The following is an 18,212-nucleotide window of genomic DNA, read 5'->3' on the forward strand; positions in this document are numbered from 1 at the left end:
AGAGTGGAAACAGGCAAACATGGACATTATTTTCTAAAATGTTGACAAACCTAATTCAGGCAACCACGCATTCTTCTGTCAACATTGGATACAAATGGATTTAGTTATCCGGAAGTAACTTTTGACAGTTACCTATGTTGTAATAACTAGTTTTACTAAGACCAAGTCAAATTCTGTTTTCATTAATTCTGGGATTTATACTGGTGTTTAGGGATTACATTCCAGATGCTAGCCTATGTGTTGTACAGCACAAACTTTCGGTAACGTTCATTGTCCTTAACTAGTTTGTTTAGTAGTGTGACACCAAAAAACAAGACGAGGAAAATGCTCAAAGGACCATGGACTGGGATCAGCCTCTGTTTAAAAAGTATGTTTTTGGTTTAAATGTTATGTTTACAGTCCTCGCAGTACTTGATGAACAAAAGAGGAAACAAGATCACAGTAACAGAGCTGCAACAGGAACCTGGAGCAGTGACCAGCAGAAAATAAGAAATCTATCCAGTCAGCCAGTGGTAATCAGCCAATAACAGGAAACAAATCACCATGAACCATTAGCAGCAATCAGCAAGGAGCAGCAAATGGTTGGTGACAAACAACTGACAGCAAACGGTCAGCAAATGGTCGGCAACAAACAGCTGGCAGAGAAAACGGTCGGCAACAAACATCCGGCAACTGACGGCCGGCAGAAAACGGTCAGCAGCAAACAGCCGGCAGCAAACGGCCAGCAACAAACGGCCAGCAACAAACGGCCAGCAACAAACGGCCAGCAACAAACGGTCAGCAGCAAACGGCCGGCAGCAAACGGCCAGCAACAAACGGCCAGCAACAAACGGCCAGCAACAAACGGCCAGCAACAAACGGTCAGCAACAAACAGCCGGCAACTGACAGCCGGCAGCAAACGGTCAGCAACAAACAGCCGGCAACAAACGGTCAGCAACAAACAGCCGGCAACTGACGGCCGGCAGCAAACGGCCAGCAACAAACAGCCGGCAGCAAACGGCCAGCAACAAACAGCCGGCAACAAACGGCCAGCAACAAACAGCCGGCAACAAACGGTCAGCAACAAACAGCCGGCAACTGACGGCCGGCAGCAAACGGTCAGCAACAAACAGCCGGCAACAAACGGTCAGCAACAAACAGCCGGCAACAAACGGTCAGCAACAAACAGCCGGCAACAAACGGTCAGCAACAAACAGCCGGCAGCAAACGGTCAGCAACAAACAGCCGGCAACAAACGGTCAGCAACAAACGGCCGGCAACAAACGGTCAGAAAACGGTCAGCAACAAACAGCTGGCAGTAAACGGTCAGCAACAAACGGCCGGCAACAAACGGTCAGAAAACGGTCAGCAACAAACAGCCGGCAGCAAACGGTCAGCAACAAACAGCCGGCAGCAAATGGTCAGAAACAAACGGCCGGCAACAAACGGTCAGAAAACGGTCAGCAACAAACAGCCGGCAGCAAACGGTCAGAAACAAACGGCCGGCAACAAACGGTCAGAAAACGGTCAGCAACAAACAGCTGGTAGTAAACGGCCAGCAACAAACGGCCGGCAACAAACGGTCAGCAACAAACGGCCGGCAACAAACGGTCAGAAAACGGTCAGCAACAAACAGCTGGCAGTAAACGGTCAGCAGCAAACAGCTGGCAGCAAACGGTCAGCAACAAACAGCCGGCAGCAAACAGCCGGCAGCAAACGGCCAGCAACAAACAGCCGGCAGCAAACGGTCAGCAACAAACAGCTGGCAGTAAACGGTCAGCAACAAACAGCCGGCAGCAAACGGTCAGCAACAAACGGCCGGCAACAAACGGTCAGCAACAAACAGCCGGCAGCAAACGGTCAGCAACAAACAGCTGGCAGCAAACGGTCAGCAACAAACAGCTGGCAGTAAACGGTCAGCAACAAACAGCTGGCAGCAAACGGTCAGCAACAAACAGCCGGCAGCAAACGGTCAGCAACAAACGGCCGGCAACAAACGGTCAGCAACAAACAGCCGGCAGCAAACGGTCAGCAACAAACAGCTGGCAGCAAACGGTCAGCAACAAACAGCTGGCAGTAAACGGTCAGCAACAAACAGCTGGCAGCAAACGGTCAGCAACAAACAGCCGGCAGCAAACGGTCAGCAACAAACAGCTGGCAGCAAACGGTCAGCAACAAACAGCTGGCAGTAAACGGTCAGCAACAAACAGCTGGCAGTAAACGGTCAGCAACAAACAGCTGGCAGTAAACGGTCAGCAACAAACAGCCGGCAGCAAACGGTCAGCAACAAACAGCTGGCAGTAAACGGTCAGCAACAAACAGCCGGCAACAAACGGTCAGAAAACGGTCAGCAACAAACAGCTGGCAGTAAACGGTCAGCAACAAACAGCCGGCAGCAAACGGTCAGCAACAAACAGCTGGCAGTAAACGGTCAGCAACAAACAGCCGGCAACAAACGGTCAGCAACAAACAGTCGGCAACAAACGGCCGGCAGCAAACGGCCGGCAGCAAACGGTCAGCAACAAACAGCCGGCAGCAAACGGTCAGCAGCAAACAGCCGGCAGCAAACGGTCAGCAGCAAACAGCCAGCAGCAAACGGTCAGCAGCAAACAGCCGGCAACAAACGGTCAGCAGCAAACGGCCGGCAACAAACGGTCAGCAGCAAACAGCCGCAGTAAACGGTCGGCCGCAAACGGTCAGCAGCAAACAGCCGGCAGCAAACGGTCAGCAGCAAACAGCCGGCAACAAACGGTCAGCAACAAACAGCTGGCAGTAAACGGTCAGCAGCAAACAGCCGGCAGCAAACGGTCAGCAGCAAACAGCCGGCAGCAAACGGTCAGCAACAAACAGCTGGCAGTAAACGGTCAGCAGCAAACAGCCGGCAACAAACGGTCAGCAACAAACAGCTGGCAGTAAACGGTCAGCAGCAAACAGCCGGCAGCAAACGGTCAGCAGCAAACGGTCAGCAGCAAACGGCCGGCAACAAACGGTCAGCAGCAAACGGCCGGCAACAAACGGTCAGCAGCAAACGGTCAGCAGCAAACAGCCGCAGTAAACGGTCGGCCGCAAACGGTCAGCAACAAACAGTCGGCAGCAAACGGTCAGCAACAAACAGCCGGCAGCAAACGGTCAGCAAGTTTAAATCAGGTGGAAATAATCCATACTGTAGACGCTGGAAATCTGAAATACAAGTGAGAAACGCTGGAAATGCTCAACCAGGCAGGCAGCATCTGGAGAGAATGAAATGGTTAACATTTCAGGGAAAGTTAGAAATATAATATCCTTCATTATCTGTGACTCCAAAGCCAATTCATGTTAATGATTATTGAACTTTGAGGGATAATAAATGTACATCAGCAGCAACAAACAGAATTTAAAGCTGTCGAGAATTAAAGCCGATTAGAGCTCATGAGGAATGTCCTAACTCTGAAGATGTATTTTTTTTAGAATGTTAGCGCAGATAACACAAAATTGGTAGAAAGGACTTTTCCATCCATTTCCACAACTTGAACTCTCCTCTCCCATTCCCCCATGTTTCCAAAGAAAATGTCTGGTGTGCCATGCTTTTGAAGCATAAACATAAGGTAGATACCTGGATTTTATGACTGCGTCAGTTCTTCATATGAATCTGCACCATCATTCTGCATTAAGCTGACTTTGGTTTACTTATCACAATTTTCCATCTTGAAGTTCCTGAAAATGCAGATTTCAATCCTGCAGATATCCTTAGCTCATTTGAGTTTGATTCAGATGCTGAAGGCTACATTTCTACGATTTACCAAAAAGTCACTCTCCCATCACAATCTTTTCATAACATCACTCTTCTGATGGGGTGGTGGGGTGGAATGATTTCTCAGTAAGGGAAGAGGAAATTACCATCAGGGAGTGGAGAGCACCAGGCCTGCGATAGACACTCTTCTGGGAGTGGAGGATGAAGGGAGCATGAGGCTTGGGATCTTCACTTACCCTCCAGCATTGGAGAGTACTGAATCTGCAAGGGACACTCCTCTGGGAGTGGAGTTTAGAAAGTGACGTGCGACCGGGTGATCGTGGAAGCAGATACGATAGTGACTTTTGAGGGGTGTCTGGACAATTAGATGAATAGGATGGGAATAGAGGGATATGGTTCCCAGAAGGGTAGGGGGTTTTAGTTCAGACACAAGGCAGCATGGTTGGTGCAGGCTGGGAGAGCCGAAGGGCCTGTTCCTGTGCTGTAATTTTCTTTGTTCAACCAAAATAGTTGATTGGTGAGAATTCCTGATAAATATTTTCAATCTATTAAAGTAATTAATTGCTTAATATTGAGGTAAGGACTGAAAAAAGGATTATATAATAGTACTGCACAATTATAATAGAAGTGTTTGAAAAGAAACAAGGTTCCAAGTTAACGTAAAAAAGGCTCCTAGCTAACGTAATTTTTTTTAAGCGAGTAACTAGCTTAATCGAGAGGGATGTCATGGCAGGAGATCTCAGACTGGTGATATGCACTTCCTTCACAATGTGGGAAATGAGGGATGCTGAAGGTGACCATGTATGCAGGAGATGTGTCAAAATGCGGTTTGCAGCTGACTGGATTTCGGAGCTGGAGCTGCGGGTGGACTCTCTGTGAAGCACCCGAGATGCTGAGCGAGTCACGCATAGCATGTTTAGTGAGGTGGTCATACTGCAGGTGAGGATTACACAGGCAGAAAGAGAATGGGTGACCATCTGGAACATTCAAAGATTCAGGAAGGTAGTGCAGGAGTGTCCTATGGCCATCCCTCGCTCAAACAGATGTACCATTTTGGATACTGTTGGGGAGTGGCCTCTCAGGGGAAAGCAGCAGCAGCCAAATTCACAGCACCATGGATGCCTCTAATGCTCAGAGGGGCAGGAGGAAAATGAGTGGCGGGGCTACAGTGATAGGGATTCAATAGTTAGGGGCACAGACAGACACTTCTGTGGCCGGAAATGTGAATCAAGGATGGTATGTTACCTACCTGGTGCCAGGATCAGGGATGTCATGCAGCAGCTGCAGGGCATTCTAGGGAGGCAAGGTGAACAGCCAGTGATCAGGGTACACACTGGTACCAACAACATAGATAAACTAAGGGGTGAGGACCTACAAGCTGAGTACAGGAAATTAGGAGGTAAATTAAAATGCAGGACCTCAAATGTAGTAATCTCAGGATTACTCTTTGGTCCACGTGCTAGCGTGAGCAGGAATAAGAGGATATATGAAATGAACATGTGGTTGGAGAGATGGTGTAGCTGGGAGGGATTCAGATTCTTGAGGCATTATGGCTGATTCTGAGCAAGGTGGGAGTTGTACAAACCGGACAGGCTGCATTCAAGCAGAGCTGGGAACAATGTCCTTGTGGGGGCTTTTGCTAGTTCTGTTGGGGAGTATTTAAACTAGTGTGGCAGGCAAATGGGATCCCAGGAGCAGGATCAGATGGGTCGGATTCAGATCAGGAAAATTGACGTAGAACATTAGCTAGTGATGCAGAAGATGTAGTGATAGACTTGGAACCAGAGGAAAAGCAAATTTAAAAAGTGTCCAGAAGAGAAATTGACAGGATTAAATTGTTTATACTTCAATGCAAGAAGGATTACAAGGTAGATGAGTTTAGAGCACAGATAGACACATGGCAGCACAATGTCATTGCCATATCGGAAACCTGGCTTACAGGAGGGGCAAAATTGGCAGCTCAATATCCCTGGTTATAGAGTCTTCATGGGTCCCCATAAAAAGAAAGCCTTCTGTTTATCCAGTCCTCAGAACATCCCAACCACATTACAACACTTCAAAAGTGCTTCATTGCTGTAATGTGTTTAGAAGTTCTCCTGAGGTTGATATTTCTGATATGTTTTTAATTGTTTATGGTTTTGCCAAAAAAACACACACTGAGTAGTTAAAACCTTCATGGACAGATATTTGATGTTGTTACATGAAGGGACCATATCAATTCTTTGTCCTATATTACTCCTCTATCTCCTCTAGATGTTCAAAGAAATTGTGAGGCTTATGTTTGGCTGCCCAATATCTATTGCTTTCAGTGACTTCAATATGTTTCAGTTGCTAAAGTTTGAATTCAACCTGCCCAAGTGATCTTTACTTTAAAGTTCTGGTCACAGGACCTCCCTGATCCCAAGGAAAGATCACTGCAGGCCAGCAATCTGAAAACTGAAATAAGAGCATTTGCACCCAACACTTGCATATTATTTGTATCACTAATGGCCATGTATATGTGTTGCAGGTAGCTACTGACCAGCAAAGATAGGAATCTCCAAAACCACATCATGAAGTAGTTATTTGTGCCTTGAGAGGAATGTACTCTTATTTATCTAATATAAATATATGTTTATATATATATGGTCAGTGATGAGTTGATGGGCCAAATGGCTTCCTGCACTGAAGGGATTCTATATAATAAGGAGCAGCCTACTTTTGCCTTGTGGTGACTGTTGCAATGTAGGAAATGCAGCAGCCGATTTACGCACAGCAAATGGTGAAATAAAGATTGAAGTCAATGTTTTTGTTCACATACGATCTTTGAAAGAACTCCTCATTGTCCTACTTGGTGTAGCACTTTGCTTTCAACAAAACCTACGTGAAGCAGGCAGCAAACAATTGCTAATCTTTTCCTTATGGTTATTAAAGATTCATAAACTCATGAAGGTGACATCAGATAACGCAATGCTGACTGATTTTAAAACAGTTATTGAGTAAATGCAGGCAGTAATGAGATAGGATGATTACAAGCCTTCTTGCAGGGACACTGGCCTGACTGCCAATTGCTTTATTAATGTTGTACCAAAAATCCATTAGAGCCTGTGATCCAATGGCCACAGGAACAAGTCTGCAACATATCCAAAAATAACACAAATTTTCCTCATCACTTTTATAAACTGCTTTTGGCACGGAGGTAGATTTTCTTCTTCGGGGCCAAGGTATAAGAAATGATAAACTGAGGCTCCATCTGTTCCACCGAGTATTGTGGATATAAAAAGACTGCTAGGAGAAGAGCAGGGTCATTCTCCCAGGTGTTCTGGCGCTAATATTTATTCTGCAACTGACAACATGAAAACAGATTACCTGGTCATTTAGCACATTGCTGTTTGTGAGAGTTTTCTGTGTGCAAATTGGAAGCTGCATTTCCTACATAACAACAGTGACTATTCTTCAAATGTACTTCATTAGCTGTAAAGCATTTTGGGATGTCCTGGGTCATGAAAAGAACATAAGAACATAAGAAATAGGAGCAGGAGTAGGCCATCTAGCCCTTCAAGCCTGCCCCACCATTCAATAAGATCATGGCTGATCTGTCGTGGCTCAGTTCCACATTCCCGTCCTCTCCCCATAACCCTTAATCCCCTCTCTTATCAAAAACCCATCAACCCGCGTCTTAAAAATATTTAGCGAGGCAGCCTCCACCACTTCAACGGGCAGAGAATTCCAGAGATTCACCACCCTTTGAGTGAAGAAGTTCCTCCTCAACTCCGTTCTAAACCGCGCCCCCCTTTATCTTGAGGCTGTGCCCCCTAGTCCTACTGTCTTTTTTGAGCGGGAAGAGTCTCTCCACCTCTATCCTATCCATCCCATTCATCATCTTATACGTCTCAATAAGATCTCCCCTCATTCTTCTAAACTCTAACGAGTACAAGCCTAGTTTATTCAGCCTCTCCTCATAGCTCAACCCCCTCAACTCCGGTATCAGCCTAGTAAACCTCCTCTGCACTCCCTCCAAGGCCAAAATATCTTTGCGCAGGTGCGGCGCCCAAAACTGCACACAGTACTCCAGCTGCGGCCTCACCAATGCCCTATACAGCTGCAGCAAGACCTCCCTACTTTTATATTCAATCCCCCTCGCTATGAAGGCCAGCATCCCATTCGCCTTCCTGACCACCTGCTGCACCTGCAAGCTGGGTTTTGGCTGTATCAATGGAGGTCCTTTGGCAGACGAGATGCTTTAACTGCAAAATTGGGTGGAAGCTGCTCACCATTTTATGATAAAATGAATGGATGGAAAACCATGAACAGGTTGTGTTTGAATTTATAACATGGGTTTTGGTCTCAGCAGGCACTCACCTCCCAAAGAGGAAGATCTAACCCCCATTGTCTGTATGTCTGAATGCAGCTAAAGAGGTGGTTTCATCGCAGCAGTTGCTCAGACTACTGGAGCTGATGGCAGCAACCGAGGCTGGGGACTAGATGGCAAAGTGCTGGAACACAGAGTGCTGAGTTCAAATCCAGCTCAGAACAACAAGATGAGAATTTTCTCACTTTGCTGAGTGCAAAGATTGTAAATAGATTTTGTCAATCCAGTTTCTAACAGGCAAAAATCTAGAAAATAGAACTGTTCAGTTCAGGCTGATCGATAAACTCTCAAAGGCCATAAAGATGGCTGAAATAGAAAAGTGAAATCCCTTAATGAGATTTTCATTCCCAGTTTGGATTTAAGGCACATCAGTGGCTGAATAATTGGAATTTTCTGCTAGTTTACCTAGGGATGTTTCATATTTGCCCTCAGTTAGTTAATCTCACCTGAAGCAACCCCAACTAAAATAGCATCACAATATATACAACAGTGAGATGCTTTATCTTCTATCATCGATTTTCCCAATGAACGAATTACTCCATTAATATACCAGCAAGACAGCTGGTCAAAGTGGAGGTAAGAGTCCTTAGTGTGTTCATGGAGATGACCTAGGATTAGCAATGGATAGGAAAATGTTGCACTGAGGAAGGCAATGAGGAGAAGTTCATGGGAAGGTATCCCTATAAGGCTACAATATACTGTTCTGGATTGAGCTATGAAGGAATATGAGTTTATTAGCCTTGATAAAAGGTTGGACTTCTAGAAGTATACAAGGCAGTAGATGATATAGAAAAGGTTAATATAGAGTACTATGCCTTTCTGGCCAGATAAACTAAAATGGATCAAATGCATTTCTCTTCTCAATCTGTCTGGTGACCTTTATTGTTCAGTGTTGAAATACAACCTTATTTATTCTCATATTTTCTTATGAATTTGAACTTTTTATCCTGTTAGAAACTTGATATAAAAAGGTGAGTAGAAACAAACATGGATTTCATATGGATTTGTTTGGAGCTCTGATGGTTTGGATGTTGTTTCAGATCTGCTGGAGAAATCGCGTGTTGTCAAACGTCTGAAAGGGGAGAGGAATTTTCATATTTTCTACCAGCTCTTGGCAGGAGGATCACCTGATTTGCTGAGTGAGTGTTGTTTGTGCTTTCATTGTATGATCATGTCCAGTTCCTCCAACTTACCTGAAGTTTTGTGTAGCATTGTTCAACTGAGTTCAGTGATAGCCAGCCACACATCCCTTTTTACCTTGTTGATGTGAGAAATGGCATCTCTGTCCTAAGCAGTTATGGAAACACTAACATCGAGCAGTGGCAGGAGATTATGCTGCCACAGATGTTCACACTGCCTTGTACCTCATTTCAGAAGCTTTTTTTTTATGATGAGCCTGGACTTTACAAGGCTTTGGGTATTAAAATATGGGGGGAGGATGGGGCAGTATCTCAGCCAAACTCATCTTGTCCTCATCTGATGTGCAACGAGACATGAGCAATTTCAGCAAGACTCAGTGGATTATGATCAAGAGTGTGTCAGTCACCATAACAGCAATCTGGGAATCCTGTATCAAGTAACTCACCTTCTGCCTCCCGAAAGCATATCCACCATCCCTAAAGTACAAGTCAGGAGTGTGATGGAATACTCTCCACTTGCCTCCAACAACACACAGGACAAAGCAGCCCACCTGACTGGCACCTCATCCATCACCTGAAACATTCACTCCCTTCACTATTGATACATAGTGGCAGCAGTGACGTATCTACAAGATCTATTACAGGAATTCAACAGGCCTCCTTTGACAGTACCTTCCAAACCCATGACCTCTACCACCTAGAAGGACAAGGGCAGCAGGAACATGGGAACACCATCACCTGGAGGTTCCCCTCCAATTCATTCACCATTCCTGACTTGGAAATATATCACTGTTCCTTCACTGTCGCTGGGGTTCAAAATCCTGGAACTCCCTTCCTAACAGCATTGTGGGTATACCTACACCACGTGGACTGCAGCAGGTCCAATAAGGTAACTCACACTATTTTCTCGAGGGCAATTAGGAATGGGCAATAAATGCTGGCCTTTCCAGTGACACCCACATCCCAAGATTTAGTATATAAAAGAGAATGAGTTATTGCAGATTTCCCCCCTCATTCTTTGGACGGTATTGGCTTTGCTGAGTGGTTCCATGTCTGTACAGTTAAGAGTGGAAACACACTCAGTGGGGAAATAATAAGCCTGAACAACCTGACTTTTCGCACTCCTTTGTATAAGGCATTGCAGCTGCAATACGTTGTTCAGCTCCATATTTCCACATTTTAAAATTCAACAGTTCAAATAATGTTGAGTGCTCAGTAGAAATGGTCACAGGAATCATTCGCTATGCCTGTCTTCCACAGAGCATCTTAAGGTGCAACAGGACTGCAATCATTACGCTTATCTGAACATGGACACAACAACATTGCATGGAGTCAATGATGCCACCAATTTCAACACAGTTAAAGTAAGTGATTTGTGTTTAGAAATGATGTGATAACTTCAAGTAGCGTTGTTCCTGCAGAGTATCAAGAAAATGCAATTTCAGGCAAAACTTACTTCCCAAAAATACTGCAAACCTCCAAAATAAATATGGAAAGCAAGTAGGTAAATGTTGCCTTCCAACTAGCCAAAGCAAAAATGGCATCTTGTCTCCTGGAATGAATTTGATAAACCCCTGGAGTATCCAATTGTAGACAGAGTGTCCAATCTGTTTGGGGTGTATACAGGAGATTTGGGGTGTATACAGGAGACATGAGATGTCTGGGATGTACATGGGTGTCTAGATGTTTGTGGAGTTTACACTGGATGCTTTTTGATTCCAGACTCTTGTGCATGTAGAATTTGCTCAGGATAGCAATGGAATCTGTGAATATCAGCAGACTAGAACTACAGGCATCACCAAGACTCAAGCCAGTTGTTTATGCAGCAAAACAAGTGCTTCTGGACTGCACCCTATCATTCCTAATACCCTGCATGAAATGCCAAAGCAGAATTTCATACAATACTTCTCCAAATCCTGAAATTCTGCCTCAGATGCTGCTGTTCTATGTTCCTTATACGCAAAAATTGAAAGGCAGGGTTTTTTCCCTCCATATACATTCTCCTTTGTCAAGTTACTGATCCTGCTTGTCATACACTGAATGAGCTTGAGTGAACAGGATGGGTGATGTGTTCCCAGGATGGCTGCTTCATGGTGACTCTTCCTCAGCCTTTTTCTTTCTCTAACCTCACTTCCATTCAGAACCTCCCAGGTAGCATGGCTGAAGATGACATCCCAGCAACATGGAGCTTTGGGGGCATGAACCTGCTTCACACCTCTCTATAGTAACATAAATTACTGGTCTAAAGTGACCGAGGACAAACAAGCTGCATAAACTGTTTGATCCAGTGCAAGCACTGTCATACTGAGAAACCTGAATGTCTCAATGCACTCATCTTGCAAACATCATGCAATTGAATGTACACTTACATATGGAATAGATTCATAATCGAGCATCAGTCATGACTCGGGGGTAGCATTCTCATCCCTGAGTCAGAAGATTGTGAGTTCAAATCTCATTCTAGAGCCTCGAGCACATATCCAGGCTAACACACCCAGTGCGATGCCAAGGGAGTGCTGCACTGTTGGAGGTGTGTCTTTTGGATGAGATGTTAAAGTGTTGTCTGATCTCTCAGGTAGGTATAAGAGATCCCATGGCCATGACTGGAAGGAGAGCAAGGAGGTTCTGGTGTCCTGGCCAATGCTTACCCCTCAAGTAACATCACAGAAACAGATCATCCATTTATGTTTTGCTGTTTCTGTTACCTTGCTGTGCGCAAATTGACTCCTACCTTTTTCCTACATAACAGCAGATGTCCTTAAAAATTACTCAATTGGCTGAGAAATGCTTTGAGATATGATGCGGATGGGAAAGGTGCAATTTAAATGCAAATTCTTTCTCTTTCAATCTGTATAATTGCACTTCTAAATTATAAAATGGCACTATAAATATATGCATGAATACACTTCGATATATGGATGATTGTACACTTTCATACTGTATGTATGTGTGAATATACTTTTTGACCATTAAAAAAATCAATAACAATTGGTGGTCTGATGCACTGTCATTCTGTACATGGAGTTAGCCTGAAGCAGGATTGCTGAATCCTGCAACGGGCCATGGGGTGACTTTTACTTCCCTGTTGGTATTTGGCGCAAATCCTCCAAGTCTTCCTGCACTCTTAGCAACCAGTGGTGTCAAATTCACAGCTTTTCTACTATACCCTGACATCAAGCTACTTTTGGGTCATGCTATTGGAGCAAGTGGTTTACCACAGCTAAAGAGAGGCGATCTTCCAGAATTACTGCATTGGTTGCCTGATTCATTGTATTACAGACCGCCATGGAGGTCATTGGATTCAGTAAGACTGAAGTGGACCACATCATGGAGACTGTTGCAGTCGTACTTAAACTTGGCAACATCACGCTGAAGTCAGAGTCTCCGACAACCGGGATGGAACAGTGCTACATTGACGATACCAGAGGTAAGCATTTCCTAAGAGGCAAGAAACTATGAACTGCGGATGAGCAAAGAGATCTAGGGATCTGTGTACAGAAATCACTAAAAATTAGTGGACAGATTCAAAAAAGATTTAAGAGGCTTAAACTTTGTAAAACTTATCTCAAGGGAACTGAAATATAAAGGGGTGGATATTGTATTACAGCTACATTAAGCTCTGGTTAGACCTCATCCCGCTTATTTACCTGGTTAATCCCCCTGACACTAATAGTCAATCAACCTAACCCGCACATCTTTAGACTAACTGTATTCAGATCTGGGTGCAATATCTTGGGCAGCAAATGTTGGCTTTGGAGAGGGTGCAGCACAGATTCACCTGGAATGATCCTGAGGCTAAAAGAGTTAAATTACGAGGACAGATTGCATAAATTTGTATTCTCTTGAACATAATAATACGTGATCTGATTGAGATGTTTTGGATGATGAAGGGATTTGAGAGACCAGACAGAGAAACTATTCTTGCAGAGGGAAGTCCCCAACATGTGGGTAGAACCTTAAAATTGGAGCCAGGCTGTTCAGGGGTGATGTCAGGAAGCACTTCCTCACACAAAGGGGAGTGCAAATCTGGAACTTTCCCAACAAAAGGTGTGGTGAGGAGGAGTCAATTAAAAATATCAAAATTAAGATTGAGAGATTTTTGTTGGGTTAGGGGTATTAAGGGATATGGAATCAAGGTAGGTAAATGGAGCTAAATAAGGTAGAAATCAGCCATGACTGGTGGGAGCATGTTCGAGGGGTTGAATGGCCTTCTGTTCCTGTATTTGTAAGGACATGGCACTATGTCTGTGTATTGCTACTTCACCTGATGGAACTCAGGCAAGTACAATAAGGTTAAAGGAACTTGGTCATGCTGATAGGAGAGTACAGATGAGCAGTAATAATCTTACAGCAGGTTTGTTGGATGAAGGATAAATATTGACCAGATAAGACACCCCTGCTCTTCTTTGAATGTGATGTGGAGATGCTGGTGTTGGACTGGGGTGGCCACAGTAAGTAGCCTCACAACACTAAGTTAAAGTCCAACAGGTTTATTTGGAATCATGAACTTTCGGAGCACTGCTTCTTCATCAGGTGAGTGCACTTCTTTGAATAGTGTTGTGGGATAGTGCTGGATAAGATGCTCTTTCAGACAGTCGGTGCAGACTTGATGGTCTGAATGGCCTCCTTTCAGCCATTGCGGCCAATGGGCAGCACAGTGACACAGTGGGTTAGTACTGCTGCCTCATGGCACCAGGGACCTGGGTTCGATTCCTGTTTGGGTCACTGTCTGTGTGGAGTCTGCACGTTCTCCCCGTGTCTGTGTGGGTTTCCTCCGGGTGCTCCGGTTTCCTCCCACAGTCCGAAAGACGTGCTGGTTAGGGTGGATTGGCCGTGCTAAATTCTCCCTCAGTGTAACCGAACAGGTGCTAGAGTGTGGCGACTAGGGGATTTTCACAGTAACTTCACTGCAGTATGAATTTAAGCCTACTTGTGACACTAATAAATAAACTTTAAACTTAACCTCTGTCAGGCAACAGTACAGATTGACTCAGGGCAGTCTAACTGTTGTATCTGTTGTTACTTAGTAAATAGTTCAATGTTATCTTTCACTCTGTTTTGCTCTTCTCCCCCTCCCAGCTTCTGCCTATTCATGAGGGTAGGTAGCAAAAATTGCTTGGCCTATTAATCTGGCAGCTGGGAGAAGAGTAACGGTAATATTTCCACTACAATTACTTATGCTAAAGCTGTACATAACTGACACAAAAAGGGATTCTCAGCTATGATATATGCATGCTTCTTGCATTCTGTGAGTTAGAACACTGGGCTATAAAACGTGTGCGTCTGTTTTTGTGCACAGTGCTGGATGAAGTCTGCAGTTTGATTGACCTTAAGAAGTCTGTTTTTGAGCAAGCACTCTGCTCTCGCACTGTGGAAGCCAGGGGGGATAAAGTGACAACAACATTAACCATTGCTCAGGTACAATATTGCGTTTAAAAGAAATCTTGAGAGTGATGGTTACTTGGAAGTGAGTTATACACAGAGTAATGGATATCTGGGAGTGAGTTATACACAGAGGATATCTGGATGTATTCACTGGAGCTGCAATACTGCAGTGAAGCCCAGTGCAAACTGACAGAACAACACACTTCATCTTCCAATCAGGCACATAACAGCCCTCAGGACTCAACACAAAGTTCAACAACTTTAGACTGGGAACTTTCCCCTCCATTTTGACCCCTCTTTGTTTTTTATTTCCTTGGTTTGTCTCATTGCAAACACCTGGCCCTCTCCCACTTGGCCATCTATCACTTGTTCTTTAGTTTTGCTTTCACTGAGCGCTGACCCTTGATCTCCTATTAACACATTCTGCTATCTTACCACTATGCCACTATCAGCACCTTCTTCAGTCCTTAATGCTATCATCAACACCCTCTTTGTCTTGTGTCCATTACATCTTTGATAGTCCCTCCTTAGCTCCAATTTAGTGCTGACCTTATATTCTGCTCCAACTTCTCCCATATATAATCCATCCCATTTGTACCCATCTTCAGTCCTGAAGAAGAGCCATATGGACTCAAAATTTAGCAATGTTCCTCTCTCCATAGCTGCTGCAGGCTGGAATTTTACCGCCTGGCCCACCATGGGAGTTGGAGTGGGCGAGGGGCAGACCTTGGAAAGGTCCATTGACCTCGGGCGGGGCTTTACGGTTTGCGGATGAGCGAGGCCGTAAAATTCCGCCCGCTGAGTTTATTCAGCACTTTCTGCTCTTATTTCACCCTCTGGGTTGGAATCAAAGCTACATTCCAGGCTGAAAGGTCCAATGTCTACAACCCCATGCATATTCCCTCTCCCCTGTAAACCATGAAGAAGTTTAAGGATTTTTTTACAGTTATTTTATTTTGACTTGTATCCACAGTTACTGAACTAGTTCTCAATTATGAATGGGTGGAAGAATGAACACACAACAACATAATAACAAAGATGTCCTTTTTTTCGGCAGGGTTACTCTGCACGTGATGCTCTGGCAAAAAACCTTTATGACCGTTTGTTTACCTGGTTGGTGAACCGAATTAACCAAAGTATCCAGGTAACCGGGCACAGTGGAGATTCTGCGTGAATTAGATTGGGGCTCGATTGGGGCTCAAATGTCAGTATTCCTGTACTATTGGATTAGATCCCTGCAATTATCCAATGCTACTGCCATATTCTAGTGAGATTAGATGGAATACAGTAGGAAACATTGAGTTAAATGTAACCACAATTAGGAGTTATAAGAGGGGAGTATTATGAATTCGCTAACTGGTTCTGGTGAGTCCAATGTGTTACTGGAAGCTCCCTGGTTCTATGATGAAACAGTTTACCTCAGTGCCCCAATTAGAAAACTGTCAGTCACCCTGATCGGTTTCTAGTGATCCCCTCTGCGGCAAAGTACATTTCTGCAGAAACTCCGATTGAGGATAATATTAGGTTGGCTGTGTTGCCTCTCACAGTCAAATAGCTGGTCATTTCATTGTTTGGGCTCACATGTGAATGATGGCCATTTGTTGCCAGGTACTAGAGTGCTGCTGATGTCTGGGAAACCTTGCTCTAGAATGAGACACTGCCTTCAGGAGAGAAGGGGAGAAGATTGGAAGTTAGGCACTGGAATGGAATAGAAGAGGCTAATAGAATGTCTCGCAAACAAGCTTCTAACAAACGAGTTTAATTAGAATGATTTCCATTAAAGGTTAAAGGCGAGATGCAGAGGAAGGTGATGGGAGTGCTGGATATATATGGATTTGAGATTTTGGAGGTAAGTTTGCATTACAATTATTCCTGTAAGAAACTATCCCAGAGCAAGACAGCAATACATAATGACCTGGCAATCCAGTATTACAATGCTACTCATGGGAACTAAGCTGATAACAGCAAATATTCCACAGTATTTACACCACAGAAACAGGCTCACTTGGGCAAGACACAATAATGTTAGGATCCCCAGCAAAGGTCAGCACCTTCTGGAGAAATTATTAGAAAAAAAGACACATTTTTTCCTCCGTTTATTTGAGTTGGTTCAATATCAATACTTTGAATGAATTTTACTTCTGTTTCTAGAGATTGATCGTCTGAAATATCTAAAAGTTTATGTTGATTTATTTCAGCTGTAGAAGTTCTGGATGGAGCGGTGTTCATTTGCTCTTAGCGTATATACGTTGACTGCTTTTTATTCTATTTTTGTTCATTTGATTTTCTTCACCACTGAGGGGGGGGGCAGAGAATAAGCATCTGTCAGCCAGTGGCAATGTAAATTGTTTGGGAGGTGTGAGAAAACCATTGCTTGTGTATTTTCATTCTCACCTCATGTTTTCAGGGAGCTGCTGTTTGGTGCCTCCCTTACTCATAAGTCTGACAGCACTCTCATCCCCAAGTCAAAAGATTCTGGATTCAATTCCCACTGGAAGGACCAGCACAAAAATTGAGGTTGACATTTCCATGTAGTGCTGAAGGAGTGCTGCATGGTTGTGAGGTGCAGTGTTTCAAATGAGTCATTAAACCAAGGCCCTGACTGCCCTCCCAGCTGTTCATAATAGATTCCACTGCCATTATTGGAAGAAGGGCAACACAGTGCGTTAGCACTGCTGCCTCACAGCACCAGGGTCCCGGGTTTGATTCCGGCCTCAGGTGACTGTCTGTGCAGAGTCTGCATGTTCTCCCCATGTCTGCGTGGGTTTCCTCTGGGTGCTCTGGTTTCCTCCCACAGTCCAAAGATGTGCAGGTTATGTGGATTGGCCATGCCAAATTGCCCCTTACTGTCCAAACATGTGTAGTTTAGGTGGATTGACCATGCTAAATTGCCCCTTAGTGTCCAAAGATGAATAGGTTAGGGGGATTGGCCACATTAAATTGTCCCTTAGTGTCCAAAGGTGTGTAGGTTAGGGGGATTGGTCATGTTAAATTGCATCTTAATGTCAGCGGGATTAGCAGGGTAAATACGTGGGGTTACGGGGTTAGGGCCTGGGTGGGATTGTTGGTGCAGACTCGATGGGCCAAATAGCCTCCTTCTGCGCTGTAGGATTCTTGATTTTAAGCAGGGAACGTGATCTGAGGCAAATATTTCTCCCTCGGTCAATATCATTTATAAAAAAGATGTTCCCTCATTCTCAGATTGCTGTTTGTGGAACTGGCTGTGCGTGAATCAGTAATGTTTCTGACAGCAAGCAATACATTTAAAATATTCAATTGGCTATAATGTGTTTGGGATGTCACCTGAGGTTGTGAAAAGTGCTGTAGAAATGCAAGTTTTTTTTCTCTATTTGGTTAGTTTATGTACACTTTCAAATCAGCAAATTTCTTCTCATAGAGCAACAGTTTTGAGCAGTTTGTTATAAACTACTGCAATGAGAAACTGCAGCAGATCTTCATTGAACTGACACTGAAAGAGGAGCAAGATGAGTATATACGAGAGGTAAGCTGCCCTTCAACCCTCTTTACATCCAGCTGGATAACTCTATTTAAATTAGACTAGCTGTCCTGACAGTTCAGTAAGTAAATGTGTCACACAGACTGAATCGGGTCTTTCTCCCGTTCAGG

The 18,212-nt window shown here is 44.3% G+C and overlaps 1 protein-coding gene across 1 annotated transcript in view; it reads left to right on the forward strand.

Annotated features, from left to right (window-relative positions):
* Positions 1-18,212, forward strand: part of LOC145361841 (unconventional myosin-Ib-like) — a 62,419-nt gene that overhangs the window by 21,675 nt on the left and 22,532 nt on the right. Inside the window, exons 8-14 of the mRNA XM_080217798.1 lie at positions 9,102-9,200; positions 10,461-10,564; positions 12,480-12,627; positions 14,500-14,618; positions 15,643-15,729; positions 16,369-16,434; positions 17,983-18,087. Coding sequence (XP_080073924.1) covers positions 9,102-9,200; positions 10,461-10,564; positions 12,480-12,627; positions 14,500-14,618; positions 15,643-15,729; positions 16,369-16,434; positions 17,983-18,087 — 728 coding nt within the window. The remainder of the gene's footprint in view (positions 1-9,101; positions 9,201-10,460; positions 10,565-12,479; positions 12,628-14,499; positions 14,619-15,642; positions 15,730-16,368; positions 16,435-17,982; positions 18,088-18,212) is intronic.

Source organism: Carcharhinus amblyrhynchos, chromosome X, assembly GCF_965287045.1.
Source record: "Carcharhinus amblyrhynchos chromosome X, sCarAmb.v2.hapA, whole genome shotgun sequence".
Lineage (NCBI taxonomy): Eukaryota > Metazoa > Chordata > Chondrichthyes > Carcharhiniformes > Carcharhinidae > Carcharhinus > Carcharhinus amblyrhynchos.